At 38.8% G+C, this 16,447-nt stretch overlaps 1 protein-coding gene across 1 annotated transcript; it reads left to right on the plus strand.

Moving 5' to 3' along the window:
- Positions 1 to 13,561: 13,561 nt before the first annotated feature.
- On the plus strand, positions 13,562 to 15,124 carry LOC128652450 (tigger transposable element-derived protein 4-like). The gene is made up of 2 exons (XM_053705389.1): positions 13,562 to 14,580; positions 14,692 to 15,124. Exons 1-2 carry the CDS (start codon positions 13,562 to 13,564, stop codon positions 15,122 to 15,124), a joined length of 1,452 nt encoding a protein of 483 aa, XP_053561364.1.
- Positions 15,125 to 16,447: the final 1,323 nt, after the last annotated feature.

Consider the following 16,447-nt stretch of genomic DNA (forward strand, 5'->3'; position numbering starts at 1 on the left):
GTATCGATCAGGTAGTGTAAGGGTTACGCCCGCTTCACAATGACAGACCAAACTCCCCGTTTAAAGGGACAGTCTACACCAGAATTTTTATTGTTTTAAAAGATAGATAATCCCTTTATTACCCATTTCCCAGTTTTGCATAACTAACACATTTATAATAATATACTTTTAACCTCTGTGATTATCTTGTATCTAAGCCTCTGCAAACTGCCCCTTTTTTCAGTTCTTTTGACAGACTTGCAGTCTAGCCAATCAGTGCCTGCTCCCAGATAACTTCTCGTGCACGAGCACAGTGTTATCTATGAAATACGTGAACTAACACCCTCTAGTGGTGAAAAACTGTTAAAATGAAACCTGAAAGAGGTGGGCTTCAAGGTCTAAGAAATTAGCATATGAACCTCCTAGGTTAAGCTTTCAACTAAGAATACCAAGAGAACAAAGCAAAATTGGTGATAAAAGTAAATTTGAAAATTGTTTAAAATTACATGTTCTATCTGAATCATGAAAGTTTATTTTGGCCTAGACTGTCCCTTTAACGCACCGCGAACAACTGCAAACAGTCCATTTGCACAACCGCAAACTCCCCATTTGCACAAGATTGGATACCAAGCTAGCCATGTCCCGTTCCTTGTCCTCACTGATGTCATTGAAGGTCTCTTCCTCCACCCAGCCACGTACAACACCAAGGGTCCCCGAAAGGTGACAACAAGCCCCGTGGGACGCCTGCTGTGTTTGGTCTTCCACCTCTACAAAGCCACCTTCCTCCTCTGACTCCTCTTCTTCAGACTCCTCTCTCTGCGTTGCCTCTCTCTGCATTATTATAAGGTGTGTTAAGTAGTACTATTCCTATCAGTTTAATCCCTGTTACGTCCCCTATCAGGGGACGTGTATATGGCATGGATTTTAGGAACCGGGAGATGGAAAAAGATGCTTGGTCGGTCCTCCTACTTCAAATTTCGGGCACTGCGCATGCAATCTAATGTGCCACCAGATATGAGTGGTGTGTTAAGTTGTTCTATTCCTATCAGTTTAATCCCTGTTACGTCCCCTATCAGGGGACGTGTATATGGCATCGATTTTAGGAACCAGGAGATGGAAAAAGATGCTTGGTCGGTCCTCCTACTTCAAATTTGGGGCACTGCACGTGCAATCTAATGTGCCACCAGATAGGAGTGGTGTGTTAAGTAGTTCTATTCTTATCAGTTTAATCCCTGTTACGTCCCCTATCAGGGGACGTGTATATGGCATCGATTTTAGGAACCGGGAGATGGAAAAAGATGCTTGGTCGGTCCTCCTACTTCAAATTTGGGGCACTGCGCGTACAATCTAATGTGCCACCAGATATGAGTGGTGTGTTAAGTAGTTCTATTCTTATCAGTTTAATCCCTGTTACGTCCCCTATTAGTTTTATTTTCGTAGTTTACTATCCTGACGGTTTTCACAAGGTATAGGCCTCAGGTACAGCCAGACAAGACACGCCTATTGTTATATAATCAAACTATTGGTATTAACAGGTAATGACAATAATAGGGCACAGGTATTGTCTGCCATTAATCCTTTATTAGGTACACTAAGTACCTCTAACACTATTTTATTCTCTAGCTCACCACTCTCACAGTAATCCAGAAGTAAAAGTTTTCTAGCATAACCAGATAGATATGCCTGATTTGTAACAATCTAACATAATTTTAGTATCAATATTAACAGGTAACGATAACAACTGGTAACAGATAATTAATTGGAAATCCTTCATCGGATGTAACAACATAGTATCCCATACCAGCTCTTACTATCTTTGCGATATACAATAGGTTTAGATCTCTGACATCACCAGATATCCCAATGTTAGCACCACCGCAGAATTACTAGATTATTGGTAATAGTTAGCAATCAATGCTGGTCAGAAGGTTTTCTATCAGTAGTTTCTCTATCCAGACAATACCCAAGGTGCTCTCAATTGGAAACCACACACAATTTTCCAAACGAGATTCACAGATATAGATTTCTGATATTATCAGACCACAATCTGAGGAACCCAATAGCGATTATCTATTGGCATACCTATTCTGATATTACCAGAAGAGCCCAACACAAATATTTACACCCGTACAGACACATTTTTGCTTTGTCAACCTAACAAATTTATTATTATAATACCTTTACCCAACACCCATATCTTAATCACAAAGAAGAAGTCTCAGCCACCCCAAATTTTATAGGGGATTTTGGAACTTTTGATTTCTCATTCTATTGATTGTTACTATTCCAATCAAGCATTTGCATATTTTAACATGTATTTGTTTTTTCCCCTTTTTTAAAAGCTCTTACAGTAAAAGTTACGTTTTAATTTCCATTTTCTACCCTTGAACCACAGTATCTAGTACAATTGAACATAATGAGTGCTATATTTGTACACTTTTTTCAGCTTCTTGCTGATTGGTCTTGAACTATACTTTTTTCTCTAACCATCGAGGGTTTTACCATGCATCCTCCTCATACATTTCCCAAATAACATGGTCTGACTATGCGGCAGTTATTTGCAAATTAAATTGGCCAAGCTTTCTTACTTCTAGATTTAATTGGAGGCTGGATGATTCTCTTTTTAGAGATTTTTTTTTACTTTAATCTCTCTACAATGTAGTATTAAAGGGACAGTCAAGTCAATAAATTAAACTTTAGATAGGGCAGCAATTTTAAACAACTTTCAAATTGACTTTTATCATCAAATGTGCTTTGTTCTCTTGGTATTCTTTGTTGCATTTTGACAGTTTTTCACAGTTAGACACTACTAGTTTACATGTGCCATCATTTCTCTCACCATCATCCAATCCCAGACTCATTCAAGGGTATGCCGTAAACTCTTGCACATGCCTAGTAGGTAGGCTTGCTATATAGCAATTTTAAAAGAGGACCCTATGAAAAATACAGATGCCAGTGGCCTTTTACAGAAACAGTTTGAAAATGCTCTGTTATAATAACCCTGACTTCTGCATTTTTCATATGGGTCCTGTTAGTAAAAGTAGAAAGTGTGAACAAAAAAAGATTGTGCATAATTTATTAACAGATGTAAATTGGAAAGGTTTTTCTTTAAATGTCATGCTCTATCTGAATCATGAAACTTTAATGTCCTTTAAGGACTGATAGATCACTCCTCTATTGGTGAACACTAGCACACATTGCAATGGCAAAAAACATGTTTTAGTCAATGTTGACTGGTCATACATAAGTGTTGTTTATTCAATAATGTCAGTGGTACATGAGGCTGTTTTGCCATATTATAAAGCATGATTCTGCAGATGCTGTGCGGATGAAGAAATGTTACTAAGTTGACTGAAATAATCTTGAATAAAGCATTAAAATAAAATTGTAAAAAGACCACATGCACATACATCAAAAAATGCAGCATGCTCCAGTTGACAGTGACATTACTTATGACATCAATAGCAACACTCACAGTATGGGGGAGTATATGATATGAGCGCACGCAGCCTGCCGCCATATCAGCAGTAATTTGTATTCATGAGATAATTTATTACTAAATTAGTATTATTTTTCAAAGAAATAAAATTGACATGATAAATTAATTTATTTCATGATGGTGAGAGTCCGCAATCCATCATATGTGGTATTAAAGGAAAGTCTAATCAGAGGTGGCAAAACACCCAACATAACAGAACTTTTAAGCCCTCCCACTATCCTTCAGTCATAAATATAGAGAAAGAAGTAATTTAGACATTTAGAAAAGTAGGAAAGATAAAGCAGGGCAACCGAATTGCAAACGGGTACTGCCACTAACTGTACTATAGAGATAAGGTCAGGTCTTGTGGACTCTTACCATTATTAAAGATATTAAAGATAATTTATCAAGTAAGCATAAATTGTGCTATCTTTCATAAGTTGGTGAGAGTCTACAATTTACCATTAAATAGGATGTCAAAAAACAGTTAAATGATATGAAACCCAAAATATTTATTTCATGATTTAGATAGAGCATACAATTTAACTAACTTTCCAATTGATGTCTATTATCAATTATTTTTTTTTATGCTCTTTGTATTTTTGTTGAATGAGCAGCAATGCACTACAGGGCGCTAGCTGAAAAAATCAGGTGGTCCAATGATATTAGGCATATAGGTGCAGCCACCAATTAGCAGCTAGTTCCCAGTAGTGCATTGCTGCTCCTGTGACTTCCTAGGTATGCATTTGAACAAAGTATACCAAGAGAAAAAAGCAACTTAGATAATAAAAGTAAATTGGAAAGATGATTAAATAAAATTGCATGCTCTATCTGAATCATGAAAGAAAAATGTTGGGTTTCATATCCCCTTGAGGAACTTAACAGGCACTTCAGCCTGCAGAGATCTCCTACCAAAAAAGCACAAGAGGTGGCAACTGCTCTAGTAGATTGAGCAGTAATTTGTTCTTGTAGGGTTTCTCCACTATGAAGTATGATTTGCGAAACAAAGTTTTAAGCAAAGCTGCCAAGGTAATTGCTATAGCTTTTAGTCCCTTGTGGGTACCAGAAAAATTTATAAACAAGGATGAAGAATTTCTAAATTATTTAAGATTTCAATGACCTAACTACATCCAAATTATGGAGCAATATCTCTTTAGCATTCTTAGAAGCTGAACAGAGAGATAAAACCATGATTTCCTGATTGATGCTATCCAAAGCTACAACCTTAAGAAGGAAAGAGTAGTTAGTTCTCAAAACCGCTTTATCCTGGTAATAAATAAGGTAAGGAGAATTACAAGAGAGAGAAGAAAGTGCCAAGAGAATGAGAACTTTCCATGACATCAGCTGAATGTCCAGGCCATGCATAGGTTCAAATATGTGAGCTTGAAGAACTCTCAAAAACAGATTAAGATTCCACGGCAGATAAGTAGACCTGATAACTGGTCTTATCCTGACCAAAATCCTGAACATAAGCTTGAATGTCAGGACTTAAAAGTGTCCGGTGGTACAAGGCCAAAAAGTCCGAAATTTGACCTTTAAGGGTACTGGCAGATAAACTCTTATCCAGACCATCCTGCAAAAATTGTAGAATACAAGGAATTCCAGCAACAATTCTTAGGCTCACAACAGGAAAGGAAAACTTCCCCAACCTTGTGATAAATGTTTTTTGCAACAGGCTTTTTAGTCTAAATCAAGGTGTCTATCACTTGATATGAAAAACTTATCTGAGGCAAGATTAGGCTTTATTCGCCATGCATTCTAATTGAGAGATTTTAAATATTGCTGGAAGAAGGAACCTTGAGAGAAAAGGTCCTTCCTTATAGGAAGACACCAAGGCTGACTGAAGGACATTTGTATCAGGTCTGCATACCAAGTCCTTTGAGGCCCTTTCTGTTTTATTCTGGCTATTACTTTGGGATAGTAATGCAAAAGGAGGTACAATGTAAATCAGATTAAATGGTCATGGAATTACTAGTAAATCTACCAGAGTATCTAGTGCATCTCAAGATCTTGCACAAGATTGCGGTAGTTTGAGATTCAAGCATAAGTCCATTAGATCTAAGTCTGACCTAACCCAATGATTCCCAATGTGGTTGAATACCTCCTGGTTCAAGGAACATTTGCCAGGGTGGATAATACTTCTATGTGCTGCATAGTGATTGGTTGATTTGTGCAGGAGCTCATTTATATGTGTCCCTAATTGGTCACAGTAAAGACATCAACAATATTCATCAGACTTTTCAATGGGTGTGTCCTAGGACTGCAAAACAAATGAACATTTGTCTAACATAAAGACAAGTTTTTAATTGTTTATTTTAGTATGCAGATATTTTGCAATACACTGAATCTAACAGATAACAAAAAAATGTATTGTCTATTTAAGTTTTGTCTGGAAAACCCATCTATTCAACACTTTCTCTTATCAAAAACAGAATTTATGCTTACCTGATAAATTACTTTCTCCAACGGTGTGTCCGGTCCACGGCGTCATCCTTACTTGTGGGATATTCTCTTCCCCAACAGGAAATGGCAAAGAGTCCCAGCAAAGCTGGTCACATGATCCCTCCTAGGCTCCGCCCACCCCAGTCATTCGACCGACGGACAGGAGGAAATATATATAGGAGAAACCATATGATACCGTGGTGACTGTAGTTAGAGAAAATAATTCATCAGACCTGATTAAAAAACCAGGGCGGGCCGTGGACCGGACACACCGTTGGAGAAAGTAATTTATCAGGTAAGCATAAATTCTGTTTTCTCCAACATAGGTGTGTCCGGTCCACGGCGTCATCCTTACTTGTGGGAACCAATACCAAAGCTTTAGGACACGGATGAAGGGAGGGAGCAAATCAGGTCACCTAAATGGAAGGCACCACGGCTTGCAAAACCTTTCTCCCAAAAATAGCCTCCGAAGAAGCAAAAGTATCAAATTTGTAAAATTTGGCAAAAGTGTGCAGTGAAGACCAAGTCGCTGCCTTACATATCTGGTCAACAGAAGCCTCGTTCTTGAAGGCCCATGTGGAAGCCACAGCCCTAGTGGAGTGAGCTGTGATTCTTTCAGGAGGCTGCCGTCCGGCAGTCTCATAAGCCAATCGGATAATGCTTTTAAGCCAAAAGGAAAGAGAGGTAGAAGTCGCTTTTTGACCTCTCCTTTTACCAGAATAAACAACAAACAAGGAAGATGTTTGTCTGAAATCTTTAGTAGCCTCTAAATAGAATTTTAGAGCACGGACTACGTCCAAATTGTGTAACAAACGTTCCTTCTTTGAAACTGGATTCGGACACAAAGAAGGTACAACTATCTCCAGGTTAATATTTTTGTTGGAAACAACTTTCGGAAGAAAACCAGGCTTAGTACGCAAAACCACCTTATCTGCATGGAACACCAGATAGGGCGAAGAACACTGCAGAGCAGATAACTCTGAAACTCTTCTAGCAGAAGAAATTGCAACCAAAAACAAAACTTTCCAAGATAATAACTTAATATCTATGGAATGTAAGGGTTCAAACGGAACCCCTTGAAGAACTGAAAGAACTAGATTTAGACTCCAGGGAGGAGTCAAAGGTCTGTAAACAGGCTTGATTCTAACCAGAGCCTGAACAAATGCTTGAACATCTGGCACAGCTGCCAGTCTTTTGTGAAGTAAAACAGATAAAGCAGAGATCTGTCCCTTCAGAGAACTTGCAGATAATCCTTTCTCCAAACCTTCTTGTAGAAAGGATAGAATCTTAGGAATTTTTATCTTGTTCCATGGGGATCCTTTAGATTCACACCAACAGATATATTTTTTCCATATTTTATGGTAAATTTTTCTAGTTACAGGCTTTCTAGCCTGAATCAGAGTATCTATTACAGAATCTGAAAACCCACGCTTTGATAAAATCAAGCGTTCAATCTCCAAGCCGTCAGTTGGAGGGAAACCAGATTCGGATGTTCGAATGGACCCTGAACAAGAAGGTCCTGTCTCAAAGGTAGCTTCCATGGTGGAGCCGATGACATATTCACCAGGTCTGCATACCAAGTCCTGCGTGGCCACGCAGGAGCTATCAAGATCACCAAGGCCCTCTCTTGATTGATCCTGGCTACCAGCCTGGGAATGAGAGGAAACGGTGGGAATACATAAGCTAGGTTGAAGGTCCAAGGTGCTACTAGTGCATCTACTAGAGTCGCCCTTGGATCCCTGGATCTGGACCCGTAGCAAGGAACCTTGAAGTTCTGACGGGACGCCATCAGATCCATGTCTGGAATGCCCCATAATTGAATTATTTGGGCAAAGATTTCCGGATGGAGTTCTCACTCCCCCGGATGGAATGTCTGACGACTCAGAAAATCCGCTTCCCAATTTTCCACTCCTGGGATGTGGATTGCAGACAAGTGGCAGGAGTGATCCTCCGCCCATTGAATTATTTTGGTCACTTCTTCCATCGCTAGGGAACTCCTTGTTCCCCCCTGATGATTGATATATGCAACAGTCGTCATGTTGTCTGATTGAAACCTTATGAATTTGGCCTTTGCTAGTTGAGGCCAAGCTTTGAGAGCATTGAATATCGCTCTCAGTTCCAGAATGTTTATCGGGAGAAGAGATTCTTCCCGAGACCATAGACCCTGAGCTTTCAGGGGTTCCCAGACCGCGCCCCAGCCCACCAGGCTGGCGTCGGTCGTGACAATGACCCACTCTGGTCTGCGGAAGCTCATTCCCTGTGACAGATTGTCCAGGGTCAGCCACCAACGGAGTGAATTTCTGGTCTTTTGATCTACTTGAATCGTCGGAGACAAGTCTGTATAATCCCCATTCCACTGTCTGAGCATGCACAGTTGTAATGGTCTTAGATGAATTCGTGCAAAAGGAACTATGTCCATTGCTGCAACCATCAATCCTATTACTTCCATGCACTGCGCTATGGAAGGACGAAGAACAGAATGAAGTACTTGACAAGAGCTTAGAATTTTTGATTTTCTGACCTCTGTCAGAAAAATCCTCATTTCTAAGGAATCTATTATCGTTCCCAAGAAGGGAACTCTTGTTGACGGGGACAGAGAACTTTTTTCTTTGTTCACCTTCCATCCGTGAGATCTGAGAAAGGCTAGGACGATGTCCGTATGAGCCTTTGCTTTTGACAGAGACGACGCTTGAATCAGGATGTCGTCCAAGTAAGGTACTACTGCAATGCCCCTTGGTCTTAGAACCGCTAGAAGGGACCCTAGTACCTTTGTGAAAATCCTTGGAGCAGTGGCTAATCCGAATGGAAGTGCCACAAACTGGTAATGCTTGTCCAGAAAAGCGAACCTTAGGAACTGATGATGTTCCTTGTGGATAGGAATATGTAGGTACGCATCCTTTAAATCCACGGTAGTCATAAATTGATTTTCCTGGATAGTAGGTAGGATCGTTCGAATAGTTTCCATTTTGAACGATGGAACCTTGAGAAATTTGTTTAGGATCTTGAGATCCAAAATTGGTCTGAATGTTCCCTCTTTTTTGGGAACTATGAACAGGTTGGAATAAAAACCCATCCCTTGTTCTCTTATTGGAACTGGATGAATCACTCCCATTTTTAACAGGTCTTCTACACAATGTAAGAATGCCTGTCTTTTTATTTGGTTTGAAGATAATTGAGACCTGTGGAACCTTCCCCTTGGGGGTAGTTCCTTGAATTCCAGGAGATAACCTTGAGAAACTATCTCTAGCGCCCAAGGATCCTGAACATCTCTTGCCCAAGCCTGAGCAAAGAGAGAAAGTCTGCCCCCCACCAGATCCGGTCCCGGATCGGGGGCCATCCCTTCATGCTGTTTTGGTAGCAGTGGTAGGCTTCTTGGCCTGCTTACCCTTGTTCCAGCCTTGCATTGGTCTCCAGGCTGGTTTGGGTTGTGAAGTATTACCCTCTTGCTTAGAGGATGTAGAATTAGAGGCTGGTCCGTTTCTGCGAAAGGGACGAAAATTAGGCCTATTTTTAGCCTTAAAAGACCTATCCTGTGGGAGGGTGTGGCCCTTTCCCCCAGTGATGTCTGAAATAATCTCTTTCAAATCAGGTCCAAATAATGTTTTACCCTTGAAAGGGATGTTAAGCAATTTTGTCTTGGAAGACACATCCGCTGACCAAGACTTTAGCCAAAGTGCTCTGCGCGCCACGATAGCAAACCCTGAATTTTTCGCCGCTAATCTAGCTAATTGCAAAGCGGCATCTAAAATAAAAGAGTTAGCCAATTTAAGTGCTTGAACTCTGTCCATAACCTCCTCATACGAAGATTCTTTATTGAGCGACTTTTCTAGTTCCTCGAACCAGAAACACGCTGCCGTAGTGACAGGAACAATGCATGAAATTGGTTGTAGAAGGTAACCCTGCTGAACAAAAATCTTTTTAAGCAAACCTTCTAATTTTTTATCCATAGGATCTTTGAAAGCACAACTATCTTCGATAGGAATAGTAGTGCGTTTATTTAGAGTAGAAACCGCCCCCTCGACCTTGGGGACTGTCTGCCATAAGTCCTTTCTGGGGTCGACTATAGGAAATAATTTCTTAAATATAGGGGGGGGAACAAAAGGTATGCCGGGCCTTTCCCACTCCTTATTTACTATGTCCGCCACCCGCTTGGGTATAGGAAAAGCGTCGGGGGGCACCGGAACCTCTAGGAACTTGTCCATCTTACATAATTTCTCTGGAATGACCAAATTGTCACAATCATCCAGAGTAGATAATACCTCCTTAAGCAGTGCGCGGAGATGTTCTAATTTAAATTTAAATGTCACAACATCAGGTTCAGCTTGTTGAGAAATTTTTCCTGAATCTGAAATTTCTCCCTCAGACAAAACCTCCCTCATGGCCCCTTCAGATTGGTGTGAGGGTATGTCAGAACAGTTATCATCAGCGTCCTCTTGCTCTTCAGTGTTTAAAACAGAGCAATCGCGCTTTCTCTGATAAGTAGGCATTTTGGATAAAATGTTTGCTATAGAGTTATCCATTACAGCCGTTAATTGTTGCATGGTAATAAGAATTGGCGCACTAGATGTACTAGGGGCCTCTTGTGTGGGCAAAACTGGTGTAGACACAGAAGGGGATGATGTAGTATCATGTTTACTCCCCTCATTTGAGGAATCATCTTGGGCAATATCATTATCTGTGGCATTGCTGTCCCTACTTTGTTTGGACACTATGGCACAATTATCACATAAATTTAAATGGGGAGACACCTTGGCTTATCTGATGGTACAGACATGTTAAACAGGCTTAAACTTGTCAACAAAGCACAAAAAACGTTTTAAAATAAAACCGTTACTGTCACTTTAAATTTCAAACTGAAAACACTTTATTACTGAATATGTGAAAAAGTATGAAGGAATTGTTCAAAATTCACCAAAGTGTCACCACAGTGTCTTAAAGCATTAAAAGTATTGCACACCAAATTTCAGAGCTTTAACCCTTAAATTAACGGAACCGGAGCCGTTTTTACATTTAACCCCTATACAGTCCCAGCTATATGCTTTGCTGAGACCCAACCAAGCCCAGAGGGGAATACGATACCAAATGATGCCTTCTATAAGCTTTTTCAGTGATTCTTAGCTCCTCACACATGCATCTGCATGCCTTGCTCTCCAAAAACAACTGCGCATTAGTGGCGCGAAAATGAGGCTCTGTCTATAACTAGAAAAGGCCCCCATCTGAAAAAGGTGTCCAACACAGTGCCTGCCGTTTTTCTAAACAATCCCCAAGATTATAATAACCATTAATAGTTAGAATCTGCAAAATATGCCTAGCAAAGCAATCGTTTTAGCCCAGAAAAATGTCTACCAGTTTTTTAAGCCCTTATGAAGCCCTTTATTCTTTTATTTAACTAAGAAAATGGCTTACCGGTCCCCATAAGGGGAAATGACAGCCTTCCAGCATTACATAGTCTTGTTAGAAATATGGCCAGTCATACCTTAAGCAGAAAAGTCTGCCAACTGTTTCCCCCAACTGAAGTTACTTCATCTCAACAGTCCTGTGTGGAAACAGCAATCGATTTTAGTAACTTCTGCTAAAATCATCTTCCTCTTACAAACAGAAATCTTCATCTTTTTTCTGTTTCAGAGTAAATAGTACATACCAGCACTATTTTAAAATAACAAACACTTGATTGAAGAATAAAAACTACATTTAAACACCAAAAAACTCTTAACCATCTCCGTGGAGATGTTGCCTGTGCAACGGCAAAGAGAATGACTGGGGTGGGCGGAGCCTAGGAGGGATCATGTGACCAGCTTTGCTGGGACTCTTTGCCATTTCCTGTTGGGGAAGAGAATATCCCACAAGTAAGGATGACGCCGTGGACCGGACACACCTATGTTGGAGAAATAACTTATATCTGCAACTGTGACATTCCCCATAAGCAACCAACCCTTTCCCCCAGTATATTAATCTAATTTATAATTGTACCCCTTTACTCAATGCTAAAAAATAAAATAAAAAATAATGGTCCTATTATATGTTCCGTAGACTTTAATTTTTTATTTCATTTTTCCATATTAGACATTTTATATTTTTTTATTTATTTTATGACTCACTCTTTAATCCTTGCATCCAGCATGCTGGGACTTTGAGATTTATATATCATTAAATGATTTTAAATCAGAATAATTTCTACAGCTAGCTTATATTTAAATTGATAAAAATATGTTCATATATTGTGCAGTGGTAAATATTAGTACGACTTAATATCCATGCATTAAAATAACCATGTTTAATATTTTTCCTTTTGATTTCAGGTCTATTGCTGAATTAGAACAGTATCCATTTTCATTAGTTATTTCTTTGTATTTATTTAAAGCAAATAAAAACTAACGACGCACATTGTATTGAATTATAAATGTACTTTATAACCAGAATTGTAGGACAAATATGTTTTGTGTTAGTGGACATCTGATTAATTCACATATCCTTTTCTGAAACTGTTCACATTGTACACTTAGAAACTAAATGACTGTATAGTATTTTTATTGTGAAGGTTATTCAGTTTTTCATGTATCACCTAAGCTACTTTTCTCCATTTACTGGATGACATCATTTCACTATTATAAATGTTTTAATACAGAACAGATACCTTAGTAAAAAGCTCCATTGTAAGCCAAAACGTTCTGATTTATGTTCTTTTTTTGCCTAAATAAACCTATTAAAGCTTCACCCCTTTTTGTAGTAATGCTGACTTTTATTGTTTTAGAATTTTAAATAGGCAATATGTACTAATGCCTGTTGCACTTACGTGTTTTGTCTCTACAATACTATGGATAGATTACAAGTGGCACTCTAATTATAGAGCAGGACACAATATGCAAGATCGCTGAATCTTGCTAATATTAGCACGCAACTTGATATTACAAGTCAATGGTAAATCACATTTACCAGAGAAGGCTTATTGTGACAGACATCGCTCTAACACAACCTATACTTTCAATGGATATTGTGACTGCATTAAATTGTGCTTTTTTTACAAGTTATAGGTTGTGCTTGAGCAAAAGTCGAAACAGAGCTAGAATATTTAGCGCAAAGTGTTTGTCTGGAAAATATATATACTGTATATATATATATATATATATACAGTGAAACCTGTCCAAGACGGACCCTGTATAACACGGAAACCTGTCCATGTCGGAAATATCCCTCCGTCCCGGCGCTTAGTGTATACTTTCATTGTTTTACTACCTGGATAAGCCGGAAACTGTCCAACGCGGAAACGGAAAGTGGTCACAGTGTTAATTACGCATACATTTGGTTCACTTACCTTGATAAGCCGGAAAACCTGGATAAGCCGGAAAATGTAACGCGGAACGGAAGTGAGGTAAGAACAAGATGACGGAACAGACGCTGACATGGAAGTGATGAGAGAAGGACGCAGAAGCGTTAGTGGTGTGGGAAGGAAGCGGAAGGGGTGTTAAGTGGTGTGGAAAGGAAGCGGAAGGGGTATTGGAACAGACGCTGACACGGAAGTGATGTGAGAAGGATGCAGAAACGTTAGTGGTGTGGGAAGGAAGCGGAAGGGGTGTTGTAAGGACGCTGAAACGTTAGTGGTGTGGGAACGAAGCGGAAGGGGTGTTGGAAGGACCCTGAAACTTAAGAGGTGTGTGACAAAGAATGGCTCCTAGAAAGTGCAACACTCTTACTCTTGCTATGAAAGTTAAAGTGATTGAGGCCTACACAAAAGATAAGTTGTCTGTAAAACAATGTGTTGAGAAATTTAAGTGTGGCAAAACACAAATTTATGAAGCTATCAAAAATAAAGAGAAAATCATGGAAGAATGGTTAGCTGGCAATGGCGAAGTGAAGAGGAAAGCGAAGGCAACTGGAAATGAAGATTTAAACAAGCTCCTGTGGGAATGGTTTGTAGCTGCACGCTCTAAAAATGTACCAATTTCTGGTCCTATACTACAAACACAAGCCCTCGCACTAGCCAAAGAATTAGGCAAAACAGATTTCAAGGCATCTAATGGCTGGTTGGAAAGTTTTAAAAGGAGGCATTGCATTGTATGGAATGAAATATGTGGAGAAGCAAAGGATGTAGATCAAGAAACTGTTAGCCAATGGGAAGAAAAGCTCAAAATGCTTAAGGAACCATACGCTACAAAAGATATCTACAATGGCGATGAAACTGGCCTATTCTTTAGGTTGCTATCTTCAAAAACTCTGGCTGTTAAACGTGAAAAATGCACAGGAGGAAAGTTATCCAAGGAAAGATTGACGGTGTTCCTCTGTGGAAACATGGATGGGAGATTGGAGAAGCCTCTTGTGATTGGTAAGGCAGCAAAGCCACGTTGCTTCAAAAACATAGACACTACACAGCTTCCCGTTATTTGGCGTGCAAATAAAAAAGCCTGGATGACAGCAGAACTAATGTCTGAATGGCTCAAGATTTTTGACAGAAAAATGAAGAGAGAAGGTCATAAAGTCATCCTGTTTTTGGATAACGCTACCTGCCATCCACATCTGAAACTTAGCAATGTAAAATTAGCCTGGTTCCCTGCAAACACCACAAGCGTAACACAGCCAATGGACCAAGGTGTTATCTACACGATGAAGACACACTATAGAAAATTATTGCTACAGTCCTTGGTTGCAAACATTTCTACCACACAAAATGTACACCAGCTTGCCAAGTCCATAACAGTCCTTGATGCTGTCAACTGGATTTCTATGGCATGCAAGTCTATTTCTGCTGATACCATTTGCAAGTGCTTTGTAAAAGCTGGTTTCTCAAATTCAAACAGGAACGATAATGAAGAATTGCCAGAAATAATACAGGTGACTGTAGAAGAAAACAATGATATTCGTTCATTATTCCAGCAAGGAGGTCTTGTTGACAGTGAAATAGACCGTTACATTGACATAGACAAAGAACTTGCGACGGAAAGCACATTTACAAATGCTGTGGAACTTATAGATCAACAACAAGATAGTGATGAGAACATGGATGACGATCAAAGTGCTGAAACCACAGAAATTCCCAGTGAGCCAGCAATCAAAAGCTACCAAGATGCTCTAGAGATAGTTCACCAGTTGCAAGAGTTTGCATTATTTAATAACTGCCCGGAGCTTCTAGAACCAATAACATCCACTAGACATTTAATTGAAAAAAGGATAACCAATGCCCCAAGAAAACAAGCAACATTATTGGCACTGTGGGGACAAGAAAACCAATAAAGGTACAGGTATGTACAGTAAAAACATACAGTAGACAGTAACTGTAGTACACTATCTAAATACAGTACAGTACTGTATAAGAGTATGTAAAGCTTAAATACAGTACTGTACTGTTTTTTAGTACAGTACTGTACATTATTTAAAAGTACTGTTGAATGTTTTGTTTATGATCATTATTTCTGATGACTAACTACTGTATTTCCCTGTTTTAGAACACACTGGCCTGTTCCAGATCATTCTGTATCCGGACCTTCAAGCAAGACCTCTCCAGCAACAGTACAGTACAAACATTTTAAAGTACAGTATGTAAACATTGTCTCCATCTGCAGCTAAAAAATTTTTAAAGTACAGTACTGGATTGGATACAAAAAACTATACAGTACTGTACTTTAAAATGTTTACTGTATTACAGTAATTGTGAACAAAGTTGATGCAACAATTAATCTTTTAATAATGTTCAGTACTGTACCATTTTCTGTTAGAATAAAAAAGTACTGAAGTACAGTACTGTAGAAATAAATCCAGATACTGTACTGTATAGAACAGGTGTACACTAAAAAAATTAAAAGTACATACAGGTAGAGTACAGTACCTGTATTTTTATTTACAGTATTGTACTGTATTTTATTAACAGTACTTGCACAGGTATTTTTATTTTAAATATTTTACTGGACAGTATTTACAGTACTGTAGTTTAAAATGTTTGCATATTACTGTATGTGAATGTGATTACTGTATTAGTGGGCATTGCGCACAATAGATACTGTAGCTGTGATTGTACTGTACTTAGAAGAGTTTAAGTTTGTGTACTGTATTACTGTAATTGTGAACCAAGTTGATGCAACAATTAATCTTTTACACTTAATAATGTTCAGTACTGTATTTGTATAGAATATACAGGTAGTTCATGTCTTCAGAGCCATTTTCTTTTAGAATGAAAAAGTACTGAAGTACTGTAAAATAAATCCATATACAGTACTGTACTGTACAGGTGTACACTAAAAATGTTAAGGTATGTACAGGTAGAGTACAGAACCTGTGTTTTTATTTACAGAATTTTATTTTCAGTAGTTGTACACTATTTTAGGTACATTATGTTATTTACAGTAATTGTACTGTTTTTTTTATTTACAGTACTGTACATATTTTATTTACAGTACTGTACTTTAAAATGTTTGCATAAGATGTGATTATTAGTGGGCATTGCCCTCAATAGATACTGTACCTGTAATTGTACTGTACAGTACTGTATTTAGAAGAGTTGAAGTTTGTGTATTACAGTACAGTAATTATGAACAAAGTTGATGCAACAATGAATCTTTT

This window comes from Bombina bombina, chromosome 3 (genome assembly GCF_027579735.1).
Source record: "Bombina bombina isolate aBomBom1 chromosome 3, aBomBom1.pri, whole genome shotgun sequence".
Lineage (NCBI taxonomy): Eukaryota > Metazoa > Chordata > Amphibia > Anura > Bombinatoridae > Bombina > Bombina bombina.

Bases quoted from the DNA above. Each gene is read 5' to 3' on its own strand.
- LOC128652450 (XM_053705389.1), top strand. From the start codon at position 13,562: ATGGCTCCTAGAAAGTGCAACACTCTTACTCTTGCTATGAAAGTTAAA. The intron at 14,581-14,691 runs GTCCATAACAGT...AAATTCAAACAG, and splicing joins AATGTACACCAGCTTGCCAA to GAACGATAATGAAGAATTGC.